The 24,674-nt window shown below is 47.5% G+C and overlaps 1 protein-coding gene across 1 annotated transcript in view; it reads right to left on the bottom strand.

The window, feature by feature from the left end:
* Positions 1-1,409: 1,409 nt before the first annotated feature.
* Positions 1,410-24,674, bottom strand: part of LOC311229887 (rabphilin-3A-like) — a gene marked incomplete at its 3' end in the record, with an annotated part of 75,897 nt that continues 52,632 nt past the window's right edge. The window contains 9 exon segments of the mRNA XM_084315956.1: positions 1,410-1,540; positions 13,474-13,570; positions 13,703-13,784; positions 14,586-14,740; positions 14,873-14,929; positions 15,022-15,148; positions 15,315-15,424; positions 22,329-22,403; positions 22,556-22,635. Coding sequence (XP_084172082.1) covers positions 1,410-1,540; positions 13,474-13,570; positions 13,703-13,784; positions 14,586-14,740; positions 14,873-14,929; positions 15,022-15,148; positions 15,315-15,424; positions 22,329-22,403; positions 22,556-22,635 — 914 coding nt within the window.

Genomic DNA, 24,674 nt, shown 5'->3' with positions numbered 1-24,674 from the left:
TAGTGGAGCAGAGTAGATGTTAAGAGTAAGAAATCTTGATAATGTGCATTCAGTATAAAAACTTGTCTGCAATAGAAAACCTCTGAGCTGTCAGAGTGAACCACGTGCTTTTAGAGTAGTGGAGAGAGCAGGGGAAATTAACACATATTTCCTGTCTGCTCTCACCATAAACTAAGAAATTAACTGACAAATAAACATTTCTGTTCACCGTTCAGTTTCTCAAATCACAATCAACATTTCCCACAAACTCAAAAGTCACAACTTGAATACTAATCATACACAAAGGTTTATAATATTCATCTAGTGTGCTATAATTTCAAGTCACAAATGAGCAGTAACTGATGAAACATGTGTTCTCATCTAGCTCATAAGTCTACGAATCATGTATAGACCACATTTATTTTATTTCTATCCTAACCTGAGCAATGTATCAATATGTAAACATTTCCTCGTGAGAATATACTGTATAGACCTTTTCTAACTTGACAACATACACATTCTAAATGGGCCCCTTTGTATTTCCTGTTGCAGTGTTTGTTAATACAGTTGCTGACAGGAAATAAACAGGGGCCAAAGCTGTTCCCCTAGCAACAGACTTTTTCTGAAAAGGTCTATATCCTTGACATTGGGCACAGTTTCAATATTTTAAAGGTGCATCTATGCGTTTTCTGTGGCTTTGCATGCTCATACACGTGTTATACTAACTACAGCATGGTGTAATTTTTACAAGAAATGGAAAACGATACCCTGCCACTCTAGGGAACTTAATGAATGAGCCTAATAAAGGTTATTGTGACCTAGAGGTTAAATGCCATACCGTATTGCTTTTTTTTGCTTGTTCTGTGTGCCATTGCATTTTCTTAATACATTTTCTTTAGCTTAGAATAATGTTGATTTCATTATATAAATGTAGATATATACCGTAACATCTTTGACAGGTGTGATGGTCTTAATTGCAACTGTACACTAAAATTATGCACTTTTCGATGTCATTGATGAAATAATTTCGTTTTTTTGTTACATAACATATGCCATACCTTTTTTGCCTTTTTAGGAGTTCCATGGGCAGATAAAACCTCAGCACAGACAGATAAATACAATTCACCTTTCTCAACCCGCCCTCTTTTTTATTGATCCTCCAATCACAACCATAAGCAACAGTTGTGATTGGAGGATCAAGAAAAGAGGGCGGGGTTTGAGATAGATCAATAGGAAAGAGATTGGAGATACATCGGGGGAAACGGGAGGCATGGGAGCGATGCCTGTGTTTTGGTTAGGTAGAGGACAGGGACGTAGAATAGGCAAAAACAGAGGAAGCCTGAATGCAATGTTACAAGGTTTCTTGGGGGAAAGTAAGGGGGCCGAGTTGGGGGGGGGTCTTAGCTCATGCAGTTTGTGGGGGCTTGTGGTTAATCGCTGGAGGTGTGATTCTCATTGAACAAGGTGTGCCAACGCTCAATCTTCTTGTCCTTGTTCTTCAGGCACTCATACCAGTGCTTCAACCTCTCTCCTTTGGCGGTGATGCCCAGCTGGCACCCACCTTTCAGAGGAGAAAAGAAAGGGTTAAGAAAGGTTGTTTGCCATGTGCAGAGCAGATGGAGGATTTGATTAGCTTAAAGGTAGAATAATGTAATGCTGTCAAACGGTGACGTCTAGGCAAAAGAGCTCTGCTTGGAATTGCACTTTGTTTGTTCACACGCTCTGCCAAGAGAGGTCTGGAGAAATGTATTATTATGTTACATAATAGTAACATAATAAGTTCCTAAATTCCAAGCTACAGTACACATCAAACTAAAACAAACATTCATTCATTCAACCTTTATCTAGATGCTAAGCGATTAATGAAGGTGGACCCTCATTTTCAATAATGCTGAGATTACAATAGGCAGAAAGCAATAATAAATAATAATAAAAAAAAGAAGAAATAATAATAACAAAAGCAAAGATAAATCAGACAATAAGACACCAATATTAGTGTTACAAAGGATCAGATTAAACCGAATATATATATTTATTGATTGATATATATTGCATAGTATTTGTATATCGTTTGATATCCCTTGTATATTCCTTGTACATATACACGGAATATCCCTTTAGCCTACTACGGACCATGATGTTTCGTTCTCCTATTGGACAGCGGTCCACAGGCGCCAGGGCCATGCCTCCAGAGTCAGGTTCAAGGCTACCGTCAAGACATGTCTGTACATGCCCGGCCTTGCCCAGGAATACGAGACAGAAATGAGGTTGGCACTAGATTGTTCGCCGTGCATATAAATATGGCGCAGGTGAATACAGAAGTAGAGTTACCCAATAAGTTGAAGCCTCACCCACGATACTCCGTGCGGTGAAGTATGGCCCCAAATAGAGCATTGAGACCGCGTGCGAATTAATAACTGAATTGTCAGAGTTTGGCGCTATACCGTCGAGTGCGACATATTTCTATTAAGTCAGTAATAGTCTATTTGTGTATAGTGTATCGTGCGGCTAAAGTTCTACAGTGACCAGCATCACCAACGCTTCCTCGTACCAGCTAGAGTGCTTATCCAGGCTGGGCTGCTTTCATGGCGCTTTCACCCGAGGAGACCTAGACGAGAACCGTGTGGACATGTACACTGGATTAATCTACCCGACGACTACATAGCCCTTTGCGGCTGGATTATATTTGTTTTGGTCCTGTGATTTATGGAGCGGAGAATCGCCGACGCCTACACGTGTGGGATTTACCCTGTGAGGAGCCACGTCGAGTCTGCGCCTCAGAGAGCCTGAGGCCGGCTAGCTTTCTTCACTGTGGAGCTACAGTCTACGGAGAACAGCTGTATTCGTCTTTGGATCAAGAGACTATTGCACCGTCTCCTGTACTTGGAGTCTCCTTAGTCATCGTTGACCAGACTCTCTACTACCGACAGATCCTCTACCCCTGCTGGCTTACAACCGGGGGGACCCTTCCAGTATCTCCCGCTATATATTACTAGTGTACCATAGATATAATTCCCTAAGATTCAGGTTGTATAATTACCTCCTGCGTAACCAGAGAATGGACATTCATTATTGATTTGCCTACGCACATTCCTTTGCCTTATAAGCGCATCCAAAGTAAAATAGAGAAGTATATTATGTACCTTTTGCTGCAATAAATACTTAATTACCACGTTGTGTGGAACCGATTCATTGTGGGAAGTGTTCATCATATTTATATATCATGTACTGTATGGCCAGTAATTAAAGTACATAAAGCGGTAGTGGTTTAATGATACCATACTTATCAATACAGTCAGGGAATTGTACCCCTCAGTTACAATTGGTCCTTCGAGCCGGAGGGTAACTAGTGTAATATTAATATAGTGGTATTAATATTGACATGGCCTATGATGAACACTCCACAAAACGGTTCTCCTAAAGTAGATCGCCCGCAGCGTAGACGGCAGACACCTCAGTACTTAGAGGATTACGTTGCCAATATACTACCTAGCTTTCTACAGACGGTAAACACGGAAAAAGTAGATAGTAAAATTATGTCCGACCCTATCGACCAGGCTACCCCGCCAATAGAGGCCCTAGTGGGTTCTAACGTAACTGACCAAGCTCACGGTAGGGACCAGGAGGGACCCGACATGACTTTACCCCCCGCCAAGACCGAAGAAGTAGTCCCCGGAGAGCTCCAGGATAAAGACAGCTCTCCAGGGATGGAACTCTACCCGCTACAAGAAGAGGAGAGCACCCCGGAGATGGATCTCCAGGACTCGCCACAGGAGAACAGATCTCCAACGAGTACTGCCAGGAGCGGATCACCTCAACCAGCGTCTTCCCCCAGCGAGGCGGACAAGATGCTGGCACAGGCATTCCTCGCCAGCCTAGCAGCCTCAACAGAGCGCGATCGACTCCAAGCACAGACGCTTAGTGAGCGCGAACATTCTTCCATGGAAAGAGAACGCCTTCAGGCGCAGCAACGGAGCGACGAAGATCGTATACGTCTAGAGATTAGACGCCTTCAGACGGAAGAGAATATGGTAAGGGGCCGGGCCGAAGCCCAGCGCGCCGCCGCCGAAGCCCAGCGCGCCGCTGCCGGTGCCCAAAGAGAAGCAGAGCGCGACCTCGCTCTCACCAAGCGCGAAGCCGAGCGCGACCGATTACAAGCGCAGATAATGGAGCAGCTGATCACCAGGGCAACACCCCCTCCCTCCGCACGGGGTTCCAGGGCCTCGTCAAGACAAGGGTCAAGGGCACCCTCCCCTACCCGATCAAGCGACCCTGAGCCCGACCACCAGAGAGAGCCTATACCCCCCTCCGAACCCCTTCCCCGACCGGTCCAAGTGAGACCCAGCTACAAGGAAGAAACAGTCTACACCGCGGAGAGGCTAAATAGACGACTACAGGATCTAGAGGACCTGCCAGAGGAAGAAGAAGAGGGAGAGGAGGAGAGTCAAGCCCGACAGCAGCACAGTACTCCACAGGACCAGGAGGTCCAGTACAGCCCAGGCTCTACCCCCGCGGCTCTGCGCTACAGACCCCCGACTCAATTCACGGGTGAGCTTGACGCACGACCAGCCCCAAGGAACAGCACCTGGATACGCGGGCCATGGTACCCAGCAGGTACCAGCCCACCAAGAGGCGTAAGAGGAGACTCGCCTAGGAGGCCTCTCTTCCAACGCTCACCGATGTGCCAGCCATCCATGGCATCATACATTGGCACACCGACGTTTCCGGACTTCACCCACGAGAACAGAGCACAGTACACGGAGCTACGAATGTGCTTAGAGACAATGATGTCCGATGTAGCTGATGAACCGTACAAGTATGCTATCCTACTGAAGCACCTCAAGGTTCCCCGAGCGCACAATATAGCGCTGGCCTATGCCACCTCTACTACCCCATACACAGCGGCTCTAGCAGCACTCGACCAAAGATATGGACGCATATGGGACTACGTAATACAAGAGATAAGGCATATTGACCGCCTACCCCCAGCCACAGACAATCGCTCACTAGATGACCTGTCTATCAAGGTACAATCCCTGGTAGGGATGCTGGGGGCGCAAAGAGAAAAGGGTATGCACGAACTGTACGCAAACTCTAATGTCGAGAGGATTTTAGAGAAGCTTCCGCCCGCCCGACAAGATCGCTTCAGGCGGCAAAGAGACCACCGTGATCCTAACGGTCCCGAGCCATCCCTCCTAGACCTAGCCGACTTCCTGGCGAGAGAAGTCAACAGCCTACGGTTGGATACGTTCATGCGGAGCACACCAAGCTCCAGAGAGGGACCTAGGAGAGCAAACGATGGCCGCAGATGGGTGACCGTCATGCACCAATCAGAATCAGTACCGAGCAGCAAGAACCACAGTACCCCCTCGATGAAAGAGTAGTGGAAGATGGTGTGCCCGTACTGCGAAAAGGAACACTGGTTGTCACAATGTGACACGTTCAAGAAGATGACCGCCGACGAGGTGAGTCAATGGATAAAGTCCAACCGACGCTGTTACCGATGTGCGCGCAGTCACATGGCAGCCGATTGCCGCTTAAAGAAGAGGTGTAGTCGGTGTGACGGAGCCCACCTAGATGTCCTACACGACAGTAACAGAAGAAAGCCTGCACCCTCAAGCAGCACAAAGGCAAGTGTTATGTACATTGACCCCGCCAGCAGCGGGGGCGCCCGGGTGCTCTTAAAGGTGGTCCGCGTAACACTGAGTTACCAAGATAAGGTCATGGACACTTACGCCGTCCTTGACGACGGGTCAGAGAAGACCCTTCTCCTCGCGTCCGCTGCGGCCCAGCTGGGGCTGCGGGGGAGCGAAAACCAGATGACGATTCGGACAATAAGAAGAGATCTAAAGACGATAAAGGGCGAGAATGTCTCCTTCACTATCGCAGCAAGCGGGCAGCCAGAGAGACGGTATAGGATTACTAACGCTTTCACCAGCCAAGAAATAGGTCTGTCGCAGTACACCTACCCCATCGCCAAGCTGATGGATAAATATGTGCACCTGCGTCAACTACCTATACCGCTCATAGACGGTGCCACCCCGACCCTGCTGATAGGCTCCGACCATGCAGACCTCATCGTCCCGATTGACCGGGTCCACACAGGGCCCAGAGGCTGTCCTGCAGCAGTCGAGACCCGCCTAGGATGGACATTACAAGGCCCCCTCGCTAAGTCTCTTAACCGAACAGCAGCCACTAACTGCCTCCACTCCAGAGTGACAGAAGAAGACACCACCCTCCTACAGCATGTCGAGAGGCTATGGACACTAGAGACAATGCCCTTTAAGAACGAAAAGAAAGACATTCGTTCCAAGGAAGACATTTACGCTATAGCCCTCCTCGAGCAGGGGACAAAGAGAGTCAAAGTCAACGGAGTGATGAGATACGCAACTCCACTCCTGAGGCGAGAGGGTATGCCTACCTTCCACGCCCCAAAAGAAGCGACGGAGCGGTATCTATTGAACACAGAGCGGCGCCTAGCCAGAGACCCCGCTCAAGAGACGGTGTACCGCGCTGAGATTAACAAGCTAATCACAGCGGGACACATAAAGAAAATTGACATTAAAGAGGCCGATCAGACGACCGAATCATGGTACGTGCCGCACCACAAAGTCCACCACAACGGCAAGGATCGTATTGTGTTCAACTGCAGCTACCAGATCGGATCACAAAATCTGAATAAAGAGCTCTTGCCCGGCCCAACACTCGGCCCCTCTCTACTAGGCGTGTTACTACGTTTCCGCCAAGACAAGGTGGCCATCAGCGGCGACATCAAAGGGATGTTCCTGCAGGTGAGACTAGTGGAGGAGGACAAGCCCCTGCTGCGGTTCCTATGGAGAGAGAGGATCGGGGATGAGCAACCAGCCATCTATCAATGGGAAGTCCTCCCTTTCGGAACCACATGCAGCCCATGCTGTGCTACGTTTGCACTGCAAAAACACGTCGCAGAGGACCCAGCAGCTGATGAAGAGGTCCGACAAAGTGTAGGAAATAGTTTCTACGTGGACAACTGTCTGCAAAGCGTCTCGACGCCAGAAGAAGCCGAGGCCCTTCTACTCAAGCTCCGCGCCTCCCTGATCAAAGGCGGCTTTGATCTCAGGCAGTGGGCCAGCAGCGACCCGCAAGTATTGCGCAGCCTCTCCCCCGAGGACAAGGCAGCAAGCAGCGAGACCTGGATGGCGACCATCCCAGGAGAAGCCCAAGAAATGACATTAGGACTAGTCTGGCGCTTCAAAACAGACTCGCTCCATTATAAACACACACCCCTGACCAAGGAGCAGGGAAGGTCGACTGCACTACCGACCACCAGACGGAGTGTATACAGAACACTCGCCAGACAATATGACCCGTTGGGATGTATTCTACCTTACACCACCAGGGCAAAGATGATTGTAAGAGCGTTATGGGACAAGGACCAGGGCTGGGACGACCCCATACCCGAACACCTTGCATCCACATGGAGAGAGTGGGAGACGGAACTCAGCTCACTCCCAGGTGTCAACATACGCCGCAGCTACTTCCCACCCACAGTGAGGTCGGAGACGTGCCAGATGGACCTGCACGTCTTCAGCGACGCCTCCGAAGTAGCCTACGGTTCGGTGGCCTACTTGCGTGCCCGAGAGGAGGGAGGAGAAATACATACTGCTTTCATCCTGGCTCGCTCAAGAATAGCCCCACGAAAGCAACAATCTATCCCGCGTCTAGAGCTCTGCGCAGCCCTAGCAGGAGCGCAACTCGCCACGTTAATCCAACGTGAACTCACCATTCCGGTGCAAAGAACAATCTTGTGGTCAGACTCCACGACAGTACTCACATGGATCCGGTCTGATTCGTGCAGATACAAGGTCTTCGTGGGAGTCAGAGTCACAGAGATTCAAGATTTAACAGAAGTAGCAAGCTGGAGGTATGTGGACACAAAACACAACCCAGCTGACGTCATCACCCGGGGAATGTCTCTGGATGACCTCACCCGTCACAACCTATACAGTGACGGGCCAGAGTTCCTCAAGCTCCCGGAAGAAGAGTGGCCTACACCCACCCCACGGGAAGCGAGTAAAGAGGAGGCCGAAAACAAGAAATCTATGTTCTGTGGATTGAACACACTCGTCTCCACAGACCCCGACATAGACGATTGCCTCACCCTAGAGAGTGCGCAGCTAAAGACATTCCTGTGGCACCACCCAGAGGTTCAGCTCACTACTGACATTACAGCAGCTGACTACGAAGAAGCAGAACTTCTTCTACTACAACGAGCCCAGAGAGACTCGTTGCCCGATGAGCTAGACTGTCTACAGGGAGCAAAGCCCGTCCCATCAGACAGCAGACTGCTCCACCTAGCCCCCGAGAGCGACGCCCATGGTCTCATCAGAGTGGGTGGTCGTCTGCGGAGAGCTCCAGACTTACCGGATGACGTCAAGTACCCGATAGTCTTAAACAGCCGACACAAGGTCACAGAGCTGATCATAAAGAAATACGACGAGGATGTGCATCACGCCGGGGCAGAGAGTCTTCGCGGAGATCAGACGTCGTTATTGGATACTGCAAGGGAGAGAAGCAGTGCGGCGCTTCCAGCGAACCTGTCTAGACTGTCGTAAGTGGCGAGCGCAGCCCAGTATACCCCGGATGGCTGACCTACCTCCCTGTCGCCTCCGACTCGGCGACAAGCCTTTTCACTCCACCGGTATGGACTGTTTCGGCCCGCTGTATATAAAGAAAGGAAGAGGAACCGAGAAGCGGTGGGGTATTGTATTCAAATGCATGACCACCCGAGCGATGCATATAGAACTCCTTCCAACCATGAGCACAGACTCATTCCTTATGGCCTTCCGAAGATTCACATCGCGGAAAGGCAAACCGTCTATATTATTGTCTGATCACGGGACAAACTTCAAAGGCGGAGAAAGAGAGCTGAGAGAGAGCTTCCAAGCTATGGGCCCAGAACTTAAGACCCACCTCGCTCCATCCCAGATTGACTTCCAGTTTAATCCCCCGAACGCACCTCACTTCGGTGGAACTTGGGAACGAGAAGTACGTTCAATAAAGACAGCCCTGTACGCCGTGCTTGGGGCCCAGACCGTGGCGGAAGAAGTCCTAATGACAGTCCTCACGGAGATCGAGGGAGTATTGAACTCAAAGCCCCTCGGTTACGTCTCAAGTGATGTAGCAGATGTCGACCCAGTCACCCCCAACACACTCTTGATGGGGCGGCTGGACCCCGCGCTACCACAGACAATGTACAGGCCTGAAGAAGCGAACGGCCGAAGAATGTGGAGGTACAGTCAAGTATTGGCTGACAAGTTTTGGAACAGCTTCCTACTCCACTATCTACCGTCTCTACAGACCCGCCAGAAATGGGTGAAAGAGAGAGACAATTTGACAGAAGGAACAGTCGTCATGATTATCGACCAGTCACTACCCCGAGCTATGTGGCCGGCTGGCCACGTAAGCAAAGTGATCACCGGTGCCGACGGAAAGGTCCGAGCAGCCGAAGTGCTCGTCCAAGGACGGATCTACACCCGACCCGTGGCGAGGCTAATAGAACTGCCAAGGCTCCCCGATACTATCGATGACGACCATGACCCCATGACTTTGTGAACTGCCCGACCCCTCACAACAGACATTGAGTAGTGGACAGTGCGGTTAATCTGTCTCTGCTTAGCTAATTAGGTGGGACTAATTAGGAGGCGGCTGTTACAAAGGATCAGATTAAACCGAATATATATATTTATTGATTGATATATATTGCATAGTATTTGTATATCGTTTGATATCCCTTGTATATTCCTTGTACATATACACGGAATATCCCTTTAGCCTAGTACGGACCATGATGTTTCGTTCTCCTATTGGACAGCGGTCCACAGGCGCCAGGGCCATGCCTCCAGAGTCAGGTTCAAGGCTACCGTCAAGACATGTCTGTACATGCCCGGCCTTGCCCAGGAATACGAGACAGAAATGAGGTTGGCACTAGATTGTTCGCCGTGCATATAAATATGGCGCAGGTGAATACAGAAGTAGAGTTACCCAATAAGTTGAAGCCTCACCCACGATACTCCGTGCGGTGAAGTATGGCCTGTTTGGCCCCAAATAGAGCATTGAGACCGCGTGCGAATTAATAACTGAATTGTCAGAGTTTGGCGCTATACCGTCGAGTGCGACATATTTCTATTAAGTCAGTAATAGTCTATTTGTGTATAGTGTATCGTGCGGCTAAAGTTCTACAGTGACCAGCATCACCAACGCTTCCTCGTACCAGCTAGAGTGCTTATCCAGGCTGGGCTGCTTTCATGGCGCTTTCACCCGAGGAGACCTAGACGAGAACCGTGTGGACATGTACACTGGATTAATCTACCCGACGACTACATAGCCCTTTGCGGCTGGATTATATTTGTTTTGGTCCTGTGATTTATGGAGCGGAGAATCGCCGACGCCTACACGTGTGGGATTTACCCTGTGAGGAGCCACGTCGAGTCTGCGCCTCAGAGAGCCTGAGGCCGGCTAGCTTTCTTCACTGTGGAGCTACAGTCTACGGAGAACAGCTGTATTCGTCTTTGGATCAAGAGACTATTGCACCGTCTCCTGAACTTGGAGTCTCCTTAGTCATCGTTGACCAGACTCTCTACTACCGACAGATCCTCTACCCCTGCTGGCTTACAACCGGGGGGACCCTTCCAGTATCTCCCGCTATATATTACTAGTGTACCATAGATATAATTCCCTAAGATTCAGGTTGTATAATTACCTCCTGTGTAACCAGAGAATGGACATTCATTATTGATTTGCCTACGCACATTCCTTTGCCTTATAAGCGCATCCAAAGTAAAATAGAGAAGTATATTATGTACCTTTTGCTGCAATAAATACTTAATTACCACGTTGTGTGGAACCGATTCATTGTGGGAAGTGTTCATCATATTTATATATCATGTACTGTATGGCCAGTAATTAAAGTACATAAAGCGGTAGTGGTTTAATGATACCATACTTATCAATACAGTCAGGGAATTGTACCCCTCAGTTACAATTAGCATTGGTTAAAACAATTACATTCAAAATCAATAAGATGCTAAAGCAAATTTTTTTAAATGTCTCAATGTCACCAGAGAGTCTAACTTTAACGTGCTGTGTACTTAGTAGTAGTCCGGAGCTCAAAAGCAGTCTTTCCAAGTATGGAATTGACCCGAGGAACATGTAGTATAATCCAGTCCTGAGAACGGGTGTGATAAGCTCCTGCATTGAAGTCTAGTAGTGAGGTAATGTCAGTTGGTAATGTGTTTAGGAGCGCTTTGTAAATAAACATATACCAATGTTGATCTCATCTCACAGAGAGAGAGGGCCAGCAAACCTTTTCATAGAGACTACAGTGATGGCTACTGTAGGTATCACCAGTAATACATCTAAGAGCAGAGTGACATATACTGTAGGTATCACCAGTAATACATCTAAGAGCAGAGTGACATACTGACGGTATCACCAGTAATACATCTAAGAGCAGAGTGACATACTGTAGGTATCACCAGTAATACATCTAAGAGCAGAGTGACATACTGTAGGTATCACCAGTAATACATCTACAGTAAGAGCAGAGTGATATATACTGTAGGTAATACATCTAAGAGCAGAGTGACATATAGCAACTAAGGGCTTATGGGTGGTATCAGCTAGGGATGGGCATTTTAAAGAAAAATCCAGATCGATGGATCGCATGCTATACTCGATTGATCGTGTATTACTCGAAAAGGAAAAAAAGAAAAAATGTAAAAAATATATATATTAGATTTTATTATTTTGTTTTTCGCTTATTTTTGTTCATTCACGTTTATATGTTTAAGGAAACCAACAAACAGTTATAATCTTACACATACATGTGAAAAGATATGTAAAAAAAGAAAATGGAAATAAAATAGTACTTTTTTTTTCATAACAATTTACAATTTAGATTTTTTTTCTCGATTTTTCTCATAGCTACTCACGCCCATCCCTAGTATCAGCAGCATGTCTCTATATTACATCACCATAATCCAAGACAGAGTAATACAGTGTCAGCAATAATTTTTCTACTAAACTTTCGTAGCTTTTTAACCAGATTAACCACATGACTAGGCAAGTCTAATTAAGCCGGCCAATGGGGAGTTTCAACAATGGGGAGTCAGCCAGTCAGTCAGTGAGCAACATTTCCTCGTATAGAGCCACACGCTCCGGGTCCGGCAAAAAATGTAAACAAAGTGCAATATGGGGGTGGCTCAGCTCAGGAGGTAGAGAAGTTGTGATACCAGCCCTTCCCGGCAGCGTGTTGAAGTGTCTTTAAGCAAGACACTTAACCCCTAACTGCTCTCGATGAGCAGGTTGGCACCTTGCATGGTTGCCTCCGCCGTCGGAGTGAATGTCTGAGTGAATGGGTGAATGAGAGGCATAAATTGTACAGCACTTTTGATAAAAGCTCTATATAAATGCAGTTATTTACCAATACCAAGCTCTTTTGCCTATTAGGTCACTGTTTGACGGCATTACAGATTCTACCACACTTTGAGCGCCACGCCGGGTTTCCCTTTTTACCGGCTGAATGCCACCATCGGCGCCAATGTTAATGTTAATATCGCCTAATCTATGTTTTAAATTATGGCTATGTGTCTAATCTGCCCATCGCATTATCAAAGACTATTTGCCAGTCAGTGCTGTCAAGGCAGATTGTTTTTTTATCGCGGCATTTCCGTTTCAGAGCATTTAGAAAAGCACCCGTTTTCAGATAAACAGCCCATTCTGGAGCATTCTATGAAAATCGCCTTTTACTGGAATATTCCACAACGTTGATATTCGTCTGCCTTTTTATGAATCGTTTTCAAATAAACGCTAGATGATCAATATTATACTTGCACGCAAGCACATTCGAGCCGCGCACGGATAATCGCCCGTTGATTTCCTCATGGACTTTTACAGTGAAACCGAAAGAAGACATTTCACAAAACAGCTTATAACTTCATCAAACTTACTCTGATTATCCTAACACTGATAACATAGAGTCTTTACCTGACATCAGATGGTATCCAACTGGTATATTCCAATTCCTGATCACCATTCGAAAAAATCGATACGTGTATGGATCCAACGCGATACAGTGGAACTCCATGATCAGCGGGGATCTGAGGTTCCAGAATGAACTGTGGTAACCCCGGCTGGATCAGTGGACTGGAAAATGTGGAGTACCGGATTTTTTTCCCCATTCATTTTCATTGAGTCCATTCCAAAATCACTTATGTCATCTGGGAGACGACAGGGGGCGCTTTTTTCCACAATGATCGCCAGCGCCGCTCGGCTATACTCGGGTAGGCTCGGGTGATGCAATATGATTTCAGATCGCAAAAAAAAAAAATAATAATAATCCGAGAAATCTCGTGAGTGGCTTTCAACCACCTATAAAAAAACACGAGATATCTCGTGAGTGGCACGGAAAGAGTTTAACATGATGATACTTATCAATTCTTCAAAATAACCTACCGATGTAGTCGTTGCTTTTCCCAATATCATAGTCCCAAACAGAGATGTCTAAAGTCTTCTTGGCCAGATCACTGTGTTTGATATCATAGCTGAATTCCTGAAATGTAGATTAATTCTCAATCAACAACAAAGATGTTACATTTCACACTTTGTGTCCAATACCTTAATTAATTGAAGCTTTAATGGTGAACAAAAGAGAAAAGCTGAGGCATTCCTTTTCATTACCCACCTCATTAAACTCTGGGTTCAGCGTCTTCTTCTTAGTCTGGGTTTTGTTCTTAGCCTTCTTCCCCATGTCAGGCCTCAGACATCTGTACACAAGATATAAACTAAGGTTTTTGATACTGTTCTGCATACAGATTTGAGCAAACCACTTAGGATGCAAAAATAAGAAAGTTTATTAGTAAAATAGCTATTAGTCAAATAACATACTGAGGGAGCATTTATACTTGATGCATCACTATAAAGTCTATTTGTAAAGGCTGTCTCGTTGTTCCATAGCTCTGTGAGCACAGATAGATTATGTGCCTAATAGCTTGAGTAAATATTTGTATTACAAACTTCTCCACTTATTGCCGCACACCAAGTCTCTAGTAAATTATATATTTTTTTTATATTTGTATGTGTTATATGTCATAAATGTCTTGATGAATTGAAAATGGAGGACCCTGATGTAAACAAGACGAAAGTATTTTTCTGGTCTGCATCCTCTTGTTGTTTGTATTGAGCCGTACTGTATTGTACCCATTCTGCAATCTGTTAATAAAGTGTTCAATCAATCAATCACTCAATTCTCAGAGCTGTCCATGCTTAGGTCAAGCTCCTATCTGTACAAGCTGACTCAAGACAACTGAAATCTACTCCACAGTGTACACAAAGTAGATTTCAGTTGTTTTCAGTCAGCTTGTACAGACATGAGTTTGACCCCATTGACTGCATCGGTTTGTGGCTAACTAGACAGAGTTGGTAACGTCATTGGTAAATAGGAAATAGGGCAAGGGTTCAATCTGAACTATCCCTTTAACATTGCATGGTTGCTTTCTGTTTCTGAAGATATAGCACGTGGCCTGGTCATAACTCCAATTATCCTACAGTACAGTCATGGAGCGTACATTTTGACAAACGGGTCAGAGTATCCATTAGCATCCATGGCAGCCAGGTGCACACAGCGCACCACACCCACGAGGAGACGGTTCTGCTGGGTGCTATACATGAGAGAGATCAGGACTCGGCCGCGCTCCTCCACCTCAGCACCGTCTTTCCCTTGCTGATAAGTGAGAGATAAGAGGTTGAGAGTGTGGGTTAGAGAGATGATTCACGGGGCGATATATACGACACGATTTGTAGGAATTTATAGAGGCATCCATCACGCTGAGACATGCTAGTAATAAAACACTACCTCATCCTCGTAGAGTGAAATGCCTCGAGCTCCTCCGGCTGCTGCCGTCCTCTTTGTCTGCAGTGGAAACAGAATGACAGCCAGGGTCAATAAGCAATTCAAACAAACAAGAGAATAGTATCACTGAACTGTTAGTGAGGATTACATACAGGAACTACTCTCTCTAGACACACGCTGAAGTTTTTCTTCTGGTTCAGCTTCAGTTTCTTCAGTGCCACTCTGGTCTCTCCTATAAATTCATTATGCCCAAACTTGTCTTCATCACAGACGGAGAGCCTGCACAAAACCCAAGAGAGAACATCAATCATTCGGAGTGGTCTGTGCCATGATGGGAATCATCTGAGGACAGATAATGTACGATGATGGTGCCAAAAATTATAGCGTGATCTGCTAAGTATCATGTTCATGAGCAGGTGTATGTCTGTCTGCGTGAGGTATCTACCTGAGGGTTTTGCGTTGCATGTCATCATCTGTGAGCCCGTGGTAAGTAAGGGTCTCATTCCAAGAAGGGTTGCGGGTGTGCCTCAGGGTCTTGGTGCGTAGCTTATTAGACTGCAACACAACACAAAAGATTAGGGCAAGACAACTGGCAATAATTTGAGGGACAACAGACCTACTGTATATCAAATAATAATTAGTGCTGTCAGGCGATTAAAAAAATGTATCTAATTAATTACAGGATTTGTAATTAATTAATATAATTAATCACATTTTAATCGCATAACCATTTTATGTCTGATATTCTATATTCTATAATCATATTTCAAATTGCATGTGTCCGGATGGCAGAATTCAGTACTTTATCTACAAAACCTTCTGTTTAATCATCTTCCATCTATTAATTTGCTTAGATTTTTCAGGTCTGGTCAATTTGAGCATGGTGTTCACAGTCAAATATACAAATTTTTTTATTGATATTCTCATTTGGTTCATTACAATTTACTCAAGCCTAGTAACATACACAGTATTTCTGACACTGGGATTACATTCCCTGAGATCCATAGATGCCCCTAGAATCAGATACCAAGAACATGCAAATGGCCATATTAAAAAAAAGTCTGTAAATGAGTATTCTACGTTCTTATGGAATGAATGAGATAAAAATTAATATATATATAATTTCTTTTTGTTGTAATTAATTTTGAGTTAATTTTTGCGATAATTTGCTGTGTAATTAATTAATCTAATTAACGCGATAAACTGACAGCCCTAATAATAATACATAATAAAATAATTAATGGAATTGTAAATGGACTGCATTGTCCAAAGTGCTTTACAACTTATGCCTCAAATTCACCCATTCCCTCACACATTCACACACCAATGGCGGAGGCAACCATGCAAGGTCCCGACCTGCTCAAGAACACTTCAACACACTGCTGAGAGGAGCCGGAATTGAACCTAGAACCTTCTGATTACCAGGTGACCGCTCTACCTTCTGAGCCACTATATATATATATATATGTCATATTATCTCATATAGGCAATTAGTATGTTTGTACCACAAGGTGTCAGGCTTGAACCTGTTGGAGGATTTCAGCCTAATATAACATACGGTTATCCTATAACCATAGTTATATGAGTATAGCGAGCGCTTTGCTCGTAGTGGAACCTTATCCCTTTCAATCTAATTCTGAATAGAATTTCTCCACATGTACACACCCATCCGCCTGGCCACACCCACATCCGCTCCTCTACATAAGTGGGGACGTGGCCATACTAACAGCTCCTTCCCAAGTCTTTCACCACCGAAGGCGAAGACCACGGGGTCCTCAGTGAGTCCGAGCAGAGCGCTCGCTATACTCATATAACTATGGTTATAGGATAACCGTATGTTATATTATCGTATAGCTTACGCTCTGCTCGTAGTGGAACACAGGAGCTGAGCAGAGCGGAAGCTCGACAAATGTACCCGCTGAGGCCCCCCACAACCATCAGAACCGGGGAGGACCCGAGCCCCCAGACCCCCCTAGAGGGGGACAGGAGGGAATCGGATCCGACTGTGCGAAGAGGGTTTAGCAACTCAAACACACAGGGTGAGCAGATCGTGGGACTTACCTTCACACAGAAGAACCCGCAACTACACAGGCGCGCATCCCACATGCCACTAGGGAACGAACGGGAAGAAAAAAAACCTGTTACTGTCCCTAACATCACAGGGTCAAGGTCAAGAACCCAACCCCGTGGCAAGGCCGTAGCAGCGGAGCGCGAAGGAGGACCCAGCCCCAGGAACAGCCTGAGGGTCAGGACCCCCCGGAAAGAGGGCCTGGTGAGGCCAGCGATGCCGCAGCATCGAGACCCCACCAGACGGTCACTAGTGACACCACCCCCCACATTGCCAGCGTATCGGACAGGGCCCAATCCAAGAGCAGGCCCTTCCCCCCTACAGCACGCCGCCCTGAAGCACTCCACAGAGGCTACACCCCCACAACACTGTGGGGCCAGGCAGCGCACCGGGGAGACAACTCCCTAAGAGGTTGACCCCTCAATCCTGGCAACAGGTCAAAAGCATAACTCGACCTGTGCCCGGAGCACTGCGGACTAGACAGGCACTTAAGGGGTCTACTGAGAACAGCACCCCGGCGGAAGGGGCGTTCGGTATGCTGTGCACCATGTCGCAGCCTCCACAAAAACCCGACCCCCTAGAGAGGCAGAGGCAGAGAAGGCTGACATGATTGGCAGACATCATAAAAAGTGCGGGGGCACACTCGCAGGCAGACGGGGTCAAGCCCGGTCTAACCCGAGAGTTGACTCCGCTATCAACACATCAGGGAACCAACCACCTCCCTATGTTTAGTTTAACAGGAGGCGGTTGTTCCCTTAACCCCCCCAAGAAAGACTCCGAAACACAACTGTGCGTATACACCGGCTATACAGCAGTACAAGCATTTCAGTTTTCAAGAAGGGGTTAACCCAGGCCAACAGGTCGACGAGAACGAGTCCGGACCTGGGCCCGGCGGACCGGGACGTACACAGGGATGCCAGAGGGGTACAATAAAACCACCTCGACAGCCCCCTCCCAGCCCCGCCAAGCAGGGGAAGAGAGGGGCGAAAAATAATGGAGAAGGACCAGGCTCCTTAGCACAGCGCAAGGTACAACACTATATGGACCAAGCAACAATGAAGGATAACACGCAGTGACACAACCATGAACACACCTCCATAACATCAAACCCTGCAACGCCCGGGCCAACCCGGCATTTTCCCCCCGAAAAAGCACAAAGTCCTTCAGGGTACCAGAACAGCAGATCTGCGCCCCGGCGGACAACGGGTTAACTGACCTGGTCCGGCGCGACCAGAACCAGTCCCGTGTCCTAATCACGCCACTATCCCCAGTCCTAAGAGAGGGGTAGGTACGCGTGTCGATCTAAAACATCACAGAGGGTGCCACCAAGACGGTCAGAACATGAATGCACCTCGCCCGGTGGCCCACCCCAAGGGCGTGAGACCGCTCCGCCAATGATTTGATCTATTCCGTCATCTCCCCCAAGAGATTAATGAGAATTCGTCGAGACTAACCTAGTACACTGGCGCTCGGAAGAGATAAAATCTCCATCCTAGTTGCTCCATAAAAAACGCTGTTTCCATGATGAGCAACCAAGGCGCGCCAGCCCATGCGTGGTTCCATACAGAAGCACCCAGGGCCAGCACTATGTACACGTCGAGACCCAAAACACATCAATGGTAATTCTAACAAGAACCCAGATAACGTTCCCTCCAAGCCCCCTGGGACGAGCGGCAGGAAGCTGGCCAAGAGACACAGATATGGGTCCCATATGACGCGTCTGAGGGAAAACACCCCTGTCAACCCTGCTCTGTATAAAAGAGAATACATATGTAACAGAGCGCAGAGCAGAAAACAAGTTTCCACGCACCGCATAACTCAATCTTGACAATAACAGCGGTCCACAACATGGAGCCTGAAAAAACTCACGGAAGCCACACGACCAATAGAAACGTGCCCAGTGACGTATTCTATGGCGGGGAGAATTCCGTGACCCACCTGCCCAAATATGGCGTGGGACCAGGGAACTCCCCCCCCCTCTCCCTACCCTGTGACGCGCTGACCCAACAGCGTGACAGGAAGACCGAAGAACAGCAGGTCCAACCCCCTGGCCAATCAGGAAAAAGGGGGGCAGGGTTTATCAGTTCACCCCTTTGTGACCCCATACCCCGGATACGATGAAAACAAACAAGCAGCGATGATACCAGTTTACCTAGCATGCTTCATGAAAAAGCGTATATCCACTAGGATAAGCTCAACCATCTGCACGCCAGCCACAGACGATAAACTCGTTTGCGAACAGGTTTTTATATACAAGGCTTTAGGCTCATGTGCGAACACGTCACCCGTGTCTATGTACTTCACCAAGTAAAGAGAAAACACGTTTAAAGAGAGGGTCAAAGACCTCGGTACAAGCTACATATATGATTACTTCTGTAGGCTAACACTCTAACCTGGTTGTGGACTCGATGCCATGTTTCCCCAAACGTAACAGAATACACACAACCCCCTCAGATAAAAAAGGTAAAGTTCACTCTTACTACTGCAAGAAGAACACGGTCTTCTTCATGATGAGGGAAGACAAGTCTTTCGACCGAGTGCTAGCAAGAGGCCTTGCTAAGCACACATAATTATAGCGACCAGAACAATTTACAAGTCCTACTCTCTAAAAACACACAACCCCACAAGTAGGTGAGGGTTTATACATCGTGATTCGTATCCCCAATATAAAGTGAATAAACATAGAGTTTGTAACAAAAAACAGTCCCTCACCAGGAGGGACCTTTTATTTAGTAACAAAAATTATATGAAGTAGCGGCGACGGTGGTGGCGGAGGCAACGGTCGCGGTCCTCTGCCGGCGTTGCTTTTTCCGGCCATCACTGGTGGCATCGGGTCGGGGGAAATGGGGTTGGAGCACAGAGCGCTCCTCCTCCATCTCTCTGCAAGCTGCCGTCATCTGCTGCATGGCCGACCCGAATAGCCCAGCATCGGAGAGGGGGCCAGGGTGCGCTCCTTCCCGGCGGCTATCGCCTGCAGCTGGGTAAGGTGCAGGATGGCTCCAGCCGCCTGGGCGTGAAGATATTGCTGATGGTCATTCAATACCGACCCGCCCGCCATCATCCCCGACATGTAGCGCGCTAGCTGCGTGATGTTGGAAGTCGCAGCTAGGCTCTGAGTCGCGGCGATGTACACCTGGTCACTCCAATTAGCCATCTGCCTAGCCAATTTCCCTTGGGGAACCGGCTTACGCAACGGCTCCCACACCATTTCGGGACAAAGTATGGATGCCATCGGCCGAGGCACCCCGTCCTTTGGCCCCTGGACCAAACCCGTCACCCGCGTGACTGGCACGTAGGCGGGGGTAAGGCCAGTGATGCGGGAGATTACCTGTCCCTGTTTCACGTAGGCCTCCATGATGGGAAGAATGGGCAGACAACGCCCGTCTCTCTCACAGGACGACGTTGCCAGAGATGACCTATCATGTCATCAGGAACAGGTGCAGGCAGAGGCTGCGGCAACGCCACGCCATTAGCGGCTGCGGCGGCTGCCATGAACTCGGGGAACAAGGCAAGCAACTCCCCTTGCCCCTCCACGTCACTCGCGTCCCTCACGTACGGGAGGCTGCCATGTCGGGCACCACCATCCGACGTGGCAGATAGCTCGGCATCTTGTCTCAGGGTCGGAAGTTCTAACCCAACACTGGAGAACAAGGGACCCCCAAGGAGACGCAACACTCCCTGCCACACCCCGAGGGGGAGAATGATACGTCTCCACTGGGGCTTCGAACAAGAGAGCTCTCGCCCCCTCCATATGATCCTCAGTCTCCATCGGAAATGGAGACGAGGCAAGAGAACTCTCGTCCGGCTCCAGCACAACCTCAAAGCCCGGCCGTTCGCCCCTGCAGCTCGCCGCCCTACGACGAGAGTGAGCAGAGGCGAAGAGTCTGCGTCGCAAATCCCCAGCCACCAGAGGAGCTGTCGGCCTATCGGCCGACTGTCCACTGGCGGGGGAACCAGGGCCGGAACCAGGCCATCTCACGGGAGATGGAGGCTCAACGGCCCCTCGGAGAGGCAGACTCACCACCGGGCGCCGCCCGGGCGTATCCGACTGCCACGACCGTGGAGTCAGAGACGGCCCACGACGCACGGAGGACGCGGCAATGGAGAAGCGCTGGTGAAGGGTGACGTTGCGAGCGTCCAAACCCTCCGAAGGTGCAAACATTATGTCTTAGCTTTTCTCGTAAATTGGCGAGAGAGAGAAAAATAAGATACAATGTCCACGTAGCTCCTTTCCAACAACTATTTCGGCACTAAACTCAAGTGGTGTATACAGACACTTGTCGGTGGTGAAAATAGGGAAGGAGCTGTTAGTATGGCCACGGTTTTTTTTCTTCCCGTTCGTTCCCTAGTGGCATGTGGGATGCGCGCCTGTGTAGTTGCGGGTTCTTCTGTGTGAAGGTAAGTCCCACGATCTGCTCACCCTGTGTGTTTGAGTTGCTAAACCCTCTTCGCACAGTCGGATCCGATTCCCTCCTGTCCCCCTCTAGGGGGGTCTGGGGGCTCGGGTCCTCCCCGGTTCTGATGGTTGTGGGGGGCCTCAGCGGGTACATTTGTCGAGCTTCCGCTCTGCCCAGCTCCTGTGTTCCACTACGAGCAGAGCGTAAGCTATACGATAATATAACATACGGTTATCCTATAACCATAGTTATATGAGTATAGCGAGCGCTCTGCTCGGACTCACTGAGGACCCCGTGGTCTTCGCCTTCGGTGGTGAAAGACTTGGGAAGGAGCTGTTAGTATGGCCACGTCCCCACTTATGTAGAGGAGCGGATGTGGGTGTGGCCAGGCGGATAGGTGTGTACATGTTGTTGCGGCAGTAAACTGTCATAGACAGGTAGTGCCGAGGGGCTGAGCGGAGGAGTTCAAACAATTGACGCGCGACATGAAATAACTCCGTTCCACGTCCAGGAAATACTTTTAAGGCATTTATTCTTTCGCTTCATCATGAGACAAACAAAATACGATTTGCACTTTGCGGTATTGCGTTATTGCGGTCAAAAGAAAATATGCTCTCCTAACTCTCACCCCCTCTCTCCGAGAACTGTCAACCTCTGAGTACTGTCAAACACGAGAACTGTCAGACGTGAAAAGGTGAATGAAATTCCATAAGACGCTCCCATTAGCGCCACACCCCCGTGAGCACGCCCACCACCTAAAGTGACAGTACAACTAATAATACAACAAAACTAGAATACTGAATCATAATAAAGAGACCTCCATTACGGCGCCTACACATGTGGAGACATTTTTATTCAGAATTAGATTGAAAGGGATAAGGTTCCACTACGAGCAGAGCGTAAGCTATACGATAATATAACCACTAGCCACTGCCCCCCCCCCATCGAGATACACAGGAAATAAAAAAAAATATAAAAGTGATCATTAATTCACCTTGCTAGCCCCTGGCAGCAGATGTAGTTTGACATAAGGATCTGCCAGTCCATTAGAATCCATTGGCTTCAGACCCTGGGAGAGGAGAAATAAGCACCGTGGTCATCGTCAAGCAGGGACAGTAGGGACCAGTACACATTTACGGAGCATTGAGGAACTTATCTATTATTTTTTATTAACCCACTTCCTTTTGATTTTCTCTGAAAGCATAAAGAGAAGGGTAGTACCTTGGCTCTGAGGATGCTACAGTGGAGACTGTTGCTTTCCTGCTCGTAAAGTAGACTGAACTCTAGAGCGCCCAGAGTGGCTGAAAGAGACACAGCGCAGTCATTAGATTGGACTGGAGAGAGACAATGTGTCCGCTTTAGAATAATAATGAAAAGCATCAATACGTGAAAAGAGACTCTTGCCTGTTGGTATGAGCTTAACAACATGAGCTTAATGCCACGGGGCAGATAAATACTGGAATATCAGGATCTGATTGACATGAATATTAAGACAATCCTTCATTACTGCTATCGTTTGCATAGAAATTAATTTAGCATCTCGTCCTTTTCCACCTCATGCTCCAACAATCACCCAAATAACATGAACAAGAAGAGCAAGGGCTCGAGCTGCCAACTGAGCAGCACCTCTGAACATGGTATTGAATCATAATGAGACGATTACATTTCCCCCAAAAAAAAAACGAAACATAAAATTCCTGCAGCCAGGGAATATGAGAGAATTCATGACAAAGCAGAAGCACATGATCTAAAAAGAAAAATGTCTGGGTTCATAAAATAAGGTGCTGGGTAGAAAAAGAAAACGAAATACTATGCTACTGCATTTTCTGTATACAGTAAACAGCTGAACAAGAATCTTTTCATGGACTGTAGCTTTCTGGGGACAAAATAATCAATCTCTGGTTTGTTTATTTCCTCATTTTTAACAGTTAACACCGCAGTGCAGAGGTTAGCCTCCAGCCACCAGGTTCAGAGGCCCAGAGCTCCAGAATCTCTCCAACACCAAACAGATAATACAACTTGTATTATTACATACACACTACATACAACCGACATCAAGTAAATATCATCAGCCTACTTTAAATGTATTCATACACAACAACACACATTTGACAAACATAGTTCTTTGCAACTGAGCACAGAAAACCCCATGAGATTTAGAGTTCACCAGGACATAATAGAAGCTTTTGAAACTTAACAACTCATTCAAAAGTGTACTTCCTGTTCCAGTGTTTGCTAATATCAACGGCAGACAGGAAATAAAATTGGGCCCAAGCTGTTCCCTAGCAACGTAATAGACCTGTCTCAAACCCTGCCCCTTTTCTTGATCCTCCAATCACAACTGTCGCTTACCTCGGACAAACCAAGTTTGTCCGAGGTAAGCGACAGTTGTGATTGGAGGATCAAGAAAAGAGGGCAGGGTTTGAGACAGGTCCATTCCCTTGAAAAGGTCTATAAGAAGACAGAGAGTCACTGGAGAGGAATACACTGAGGCAGTTATCACCAGCTGAGCTATTGAGACCAGTCGATGCCACACTGTCCTCGCACTCGCAACTCCACAGAGGACAGGCCCTATGAAACCATTGTTATTCCTGCCATTTTCACACAGGGGGGGAATCTATATCCTGTCAGCGTTGGTTGTATCCCAAATTATTTGCACTGTGCCGTATTCCCAGACCTCCATGGAGTAAATTACCACCCGATCCCCCTGGGTGGGAATAAAGGCCGTTCTGCGCTGAAGGCACAGAGCATGACGTACGACGACATGGCATGACACCATTCTCATCCCTCAATTACATGCTTTATGTCTCACTATTGACTAATTCTACATCCTCCTCTACCTTACTATGCAATTGATTCTCATGCTCTGGTAACATGTGGTGCCGACCATTTATCAACTTCAAGCTCGGTAAATTCTGCAAGAATGATACATGCTGTTTGCCAGAACTATTGGACAATTAATATGGTTAAATATTACCAGGGCCGCAGACTGAAAAGAGGGAATCCTTTCTGTGCCAAGAAAGCTTGGGTATGGTCCTCACCAGGTTAAAACAAGTAGGCCCTATATCTTTAACCCAACCACAGCCCATATTAAATCCATGTCGGAAAACATGTGGACCCATAGTGAAACCTGTGGACAAAGTCAACTAGGGCCCATAAATTAGCCCATTGAAATCCCATGCAGGCCCCACATAAAATGTTGACTGGATCAGATTAGGCAAGTGCCAAATATGGGAAGTGCATAATACTCTATCATGTATGTCAAAATGTAATCCATTTGAAATGGCACTGAAAACAAATGGAAATGGAAAATGTCACTCAAGTCATATTGTATATGAGA

This window comes from Notolepis coatsorum (assembly GCF_963971535.1).
Source record: "Notolepis coatsorum genome assembly, chromosome: 1".
NCBI classification, from domain to species: domain Eukaryota; kingdom Metazoa; phylum Chordata; class Actinopteri; order Aulopiformes; family Paralepididae; genus Notolepis; species Notolepis coatsorum.
Note: the sequence above shows the minus strand (reverse complement) of the source record. Positions and strands in the feature narration are given on the sequence as shown.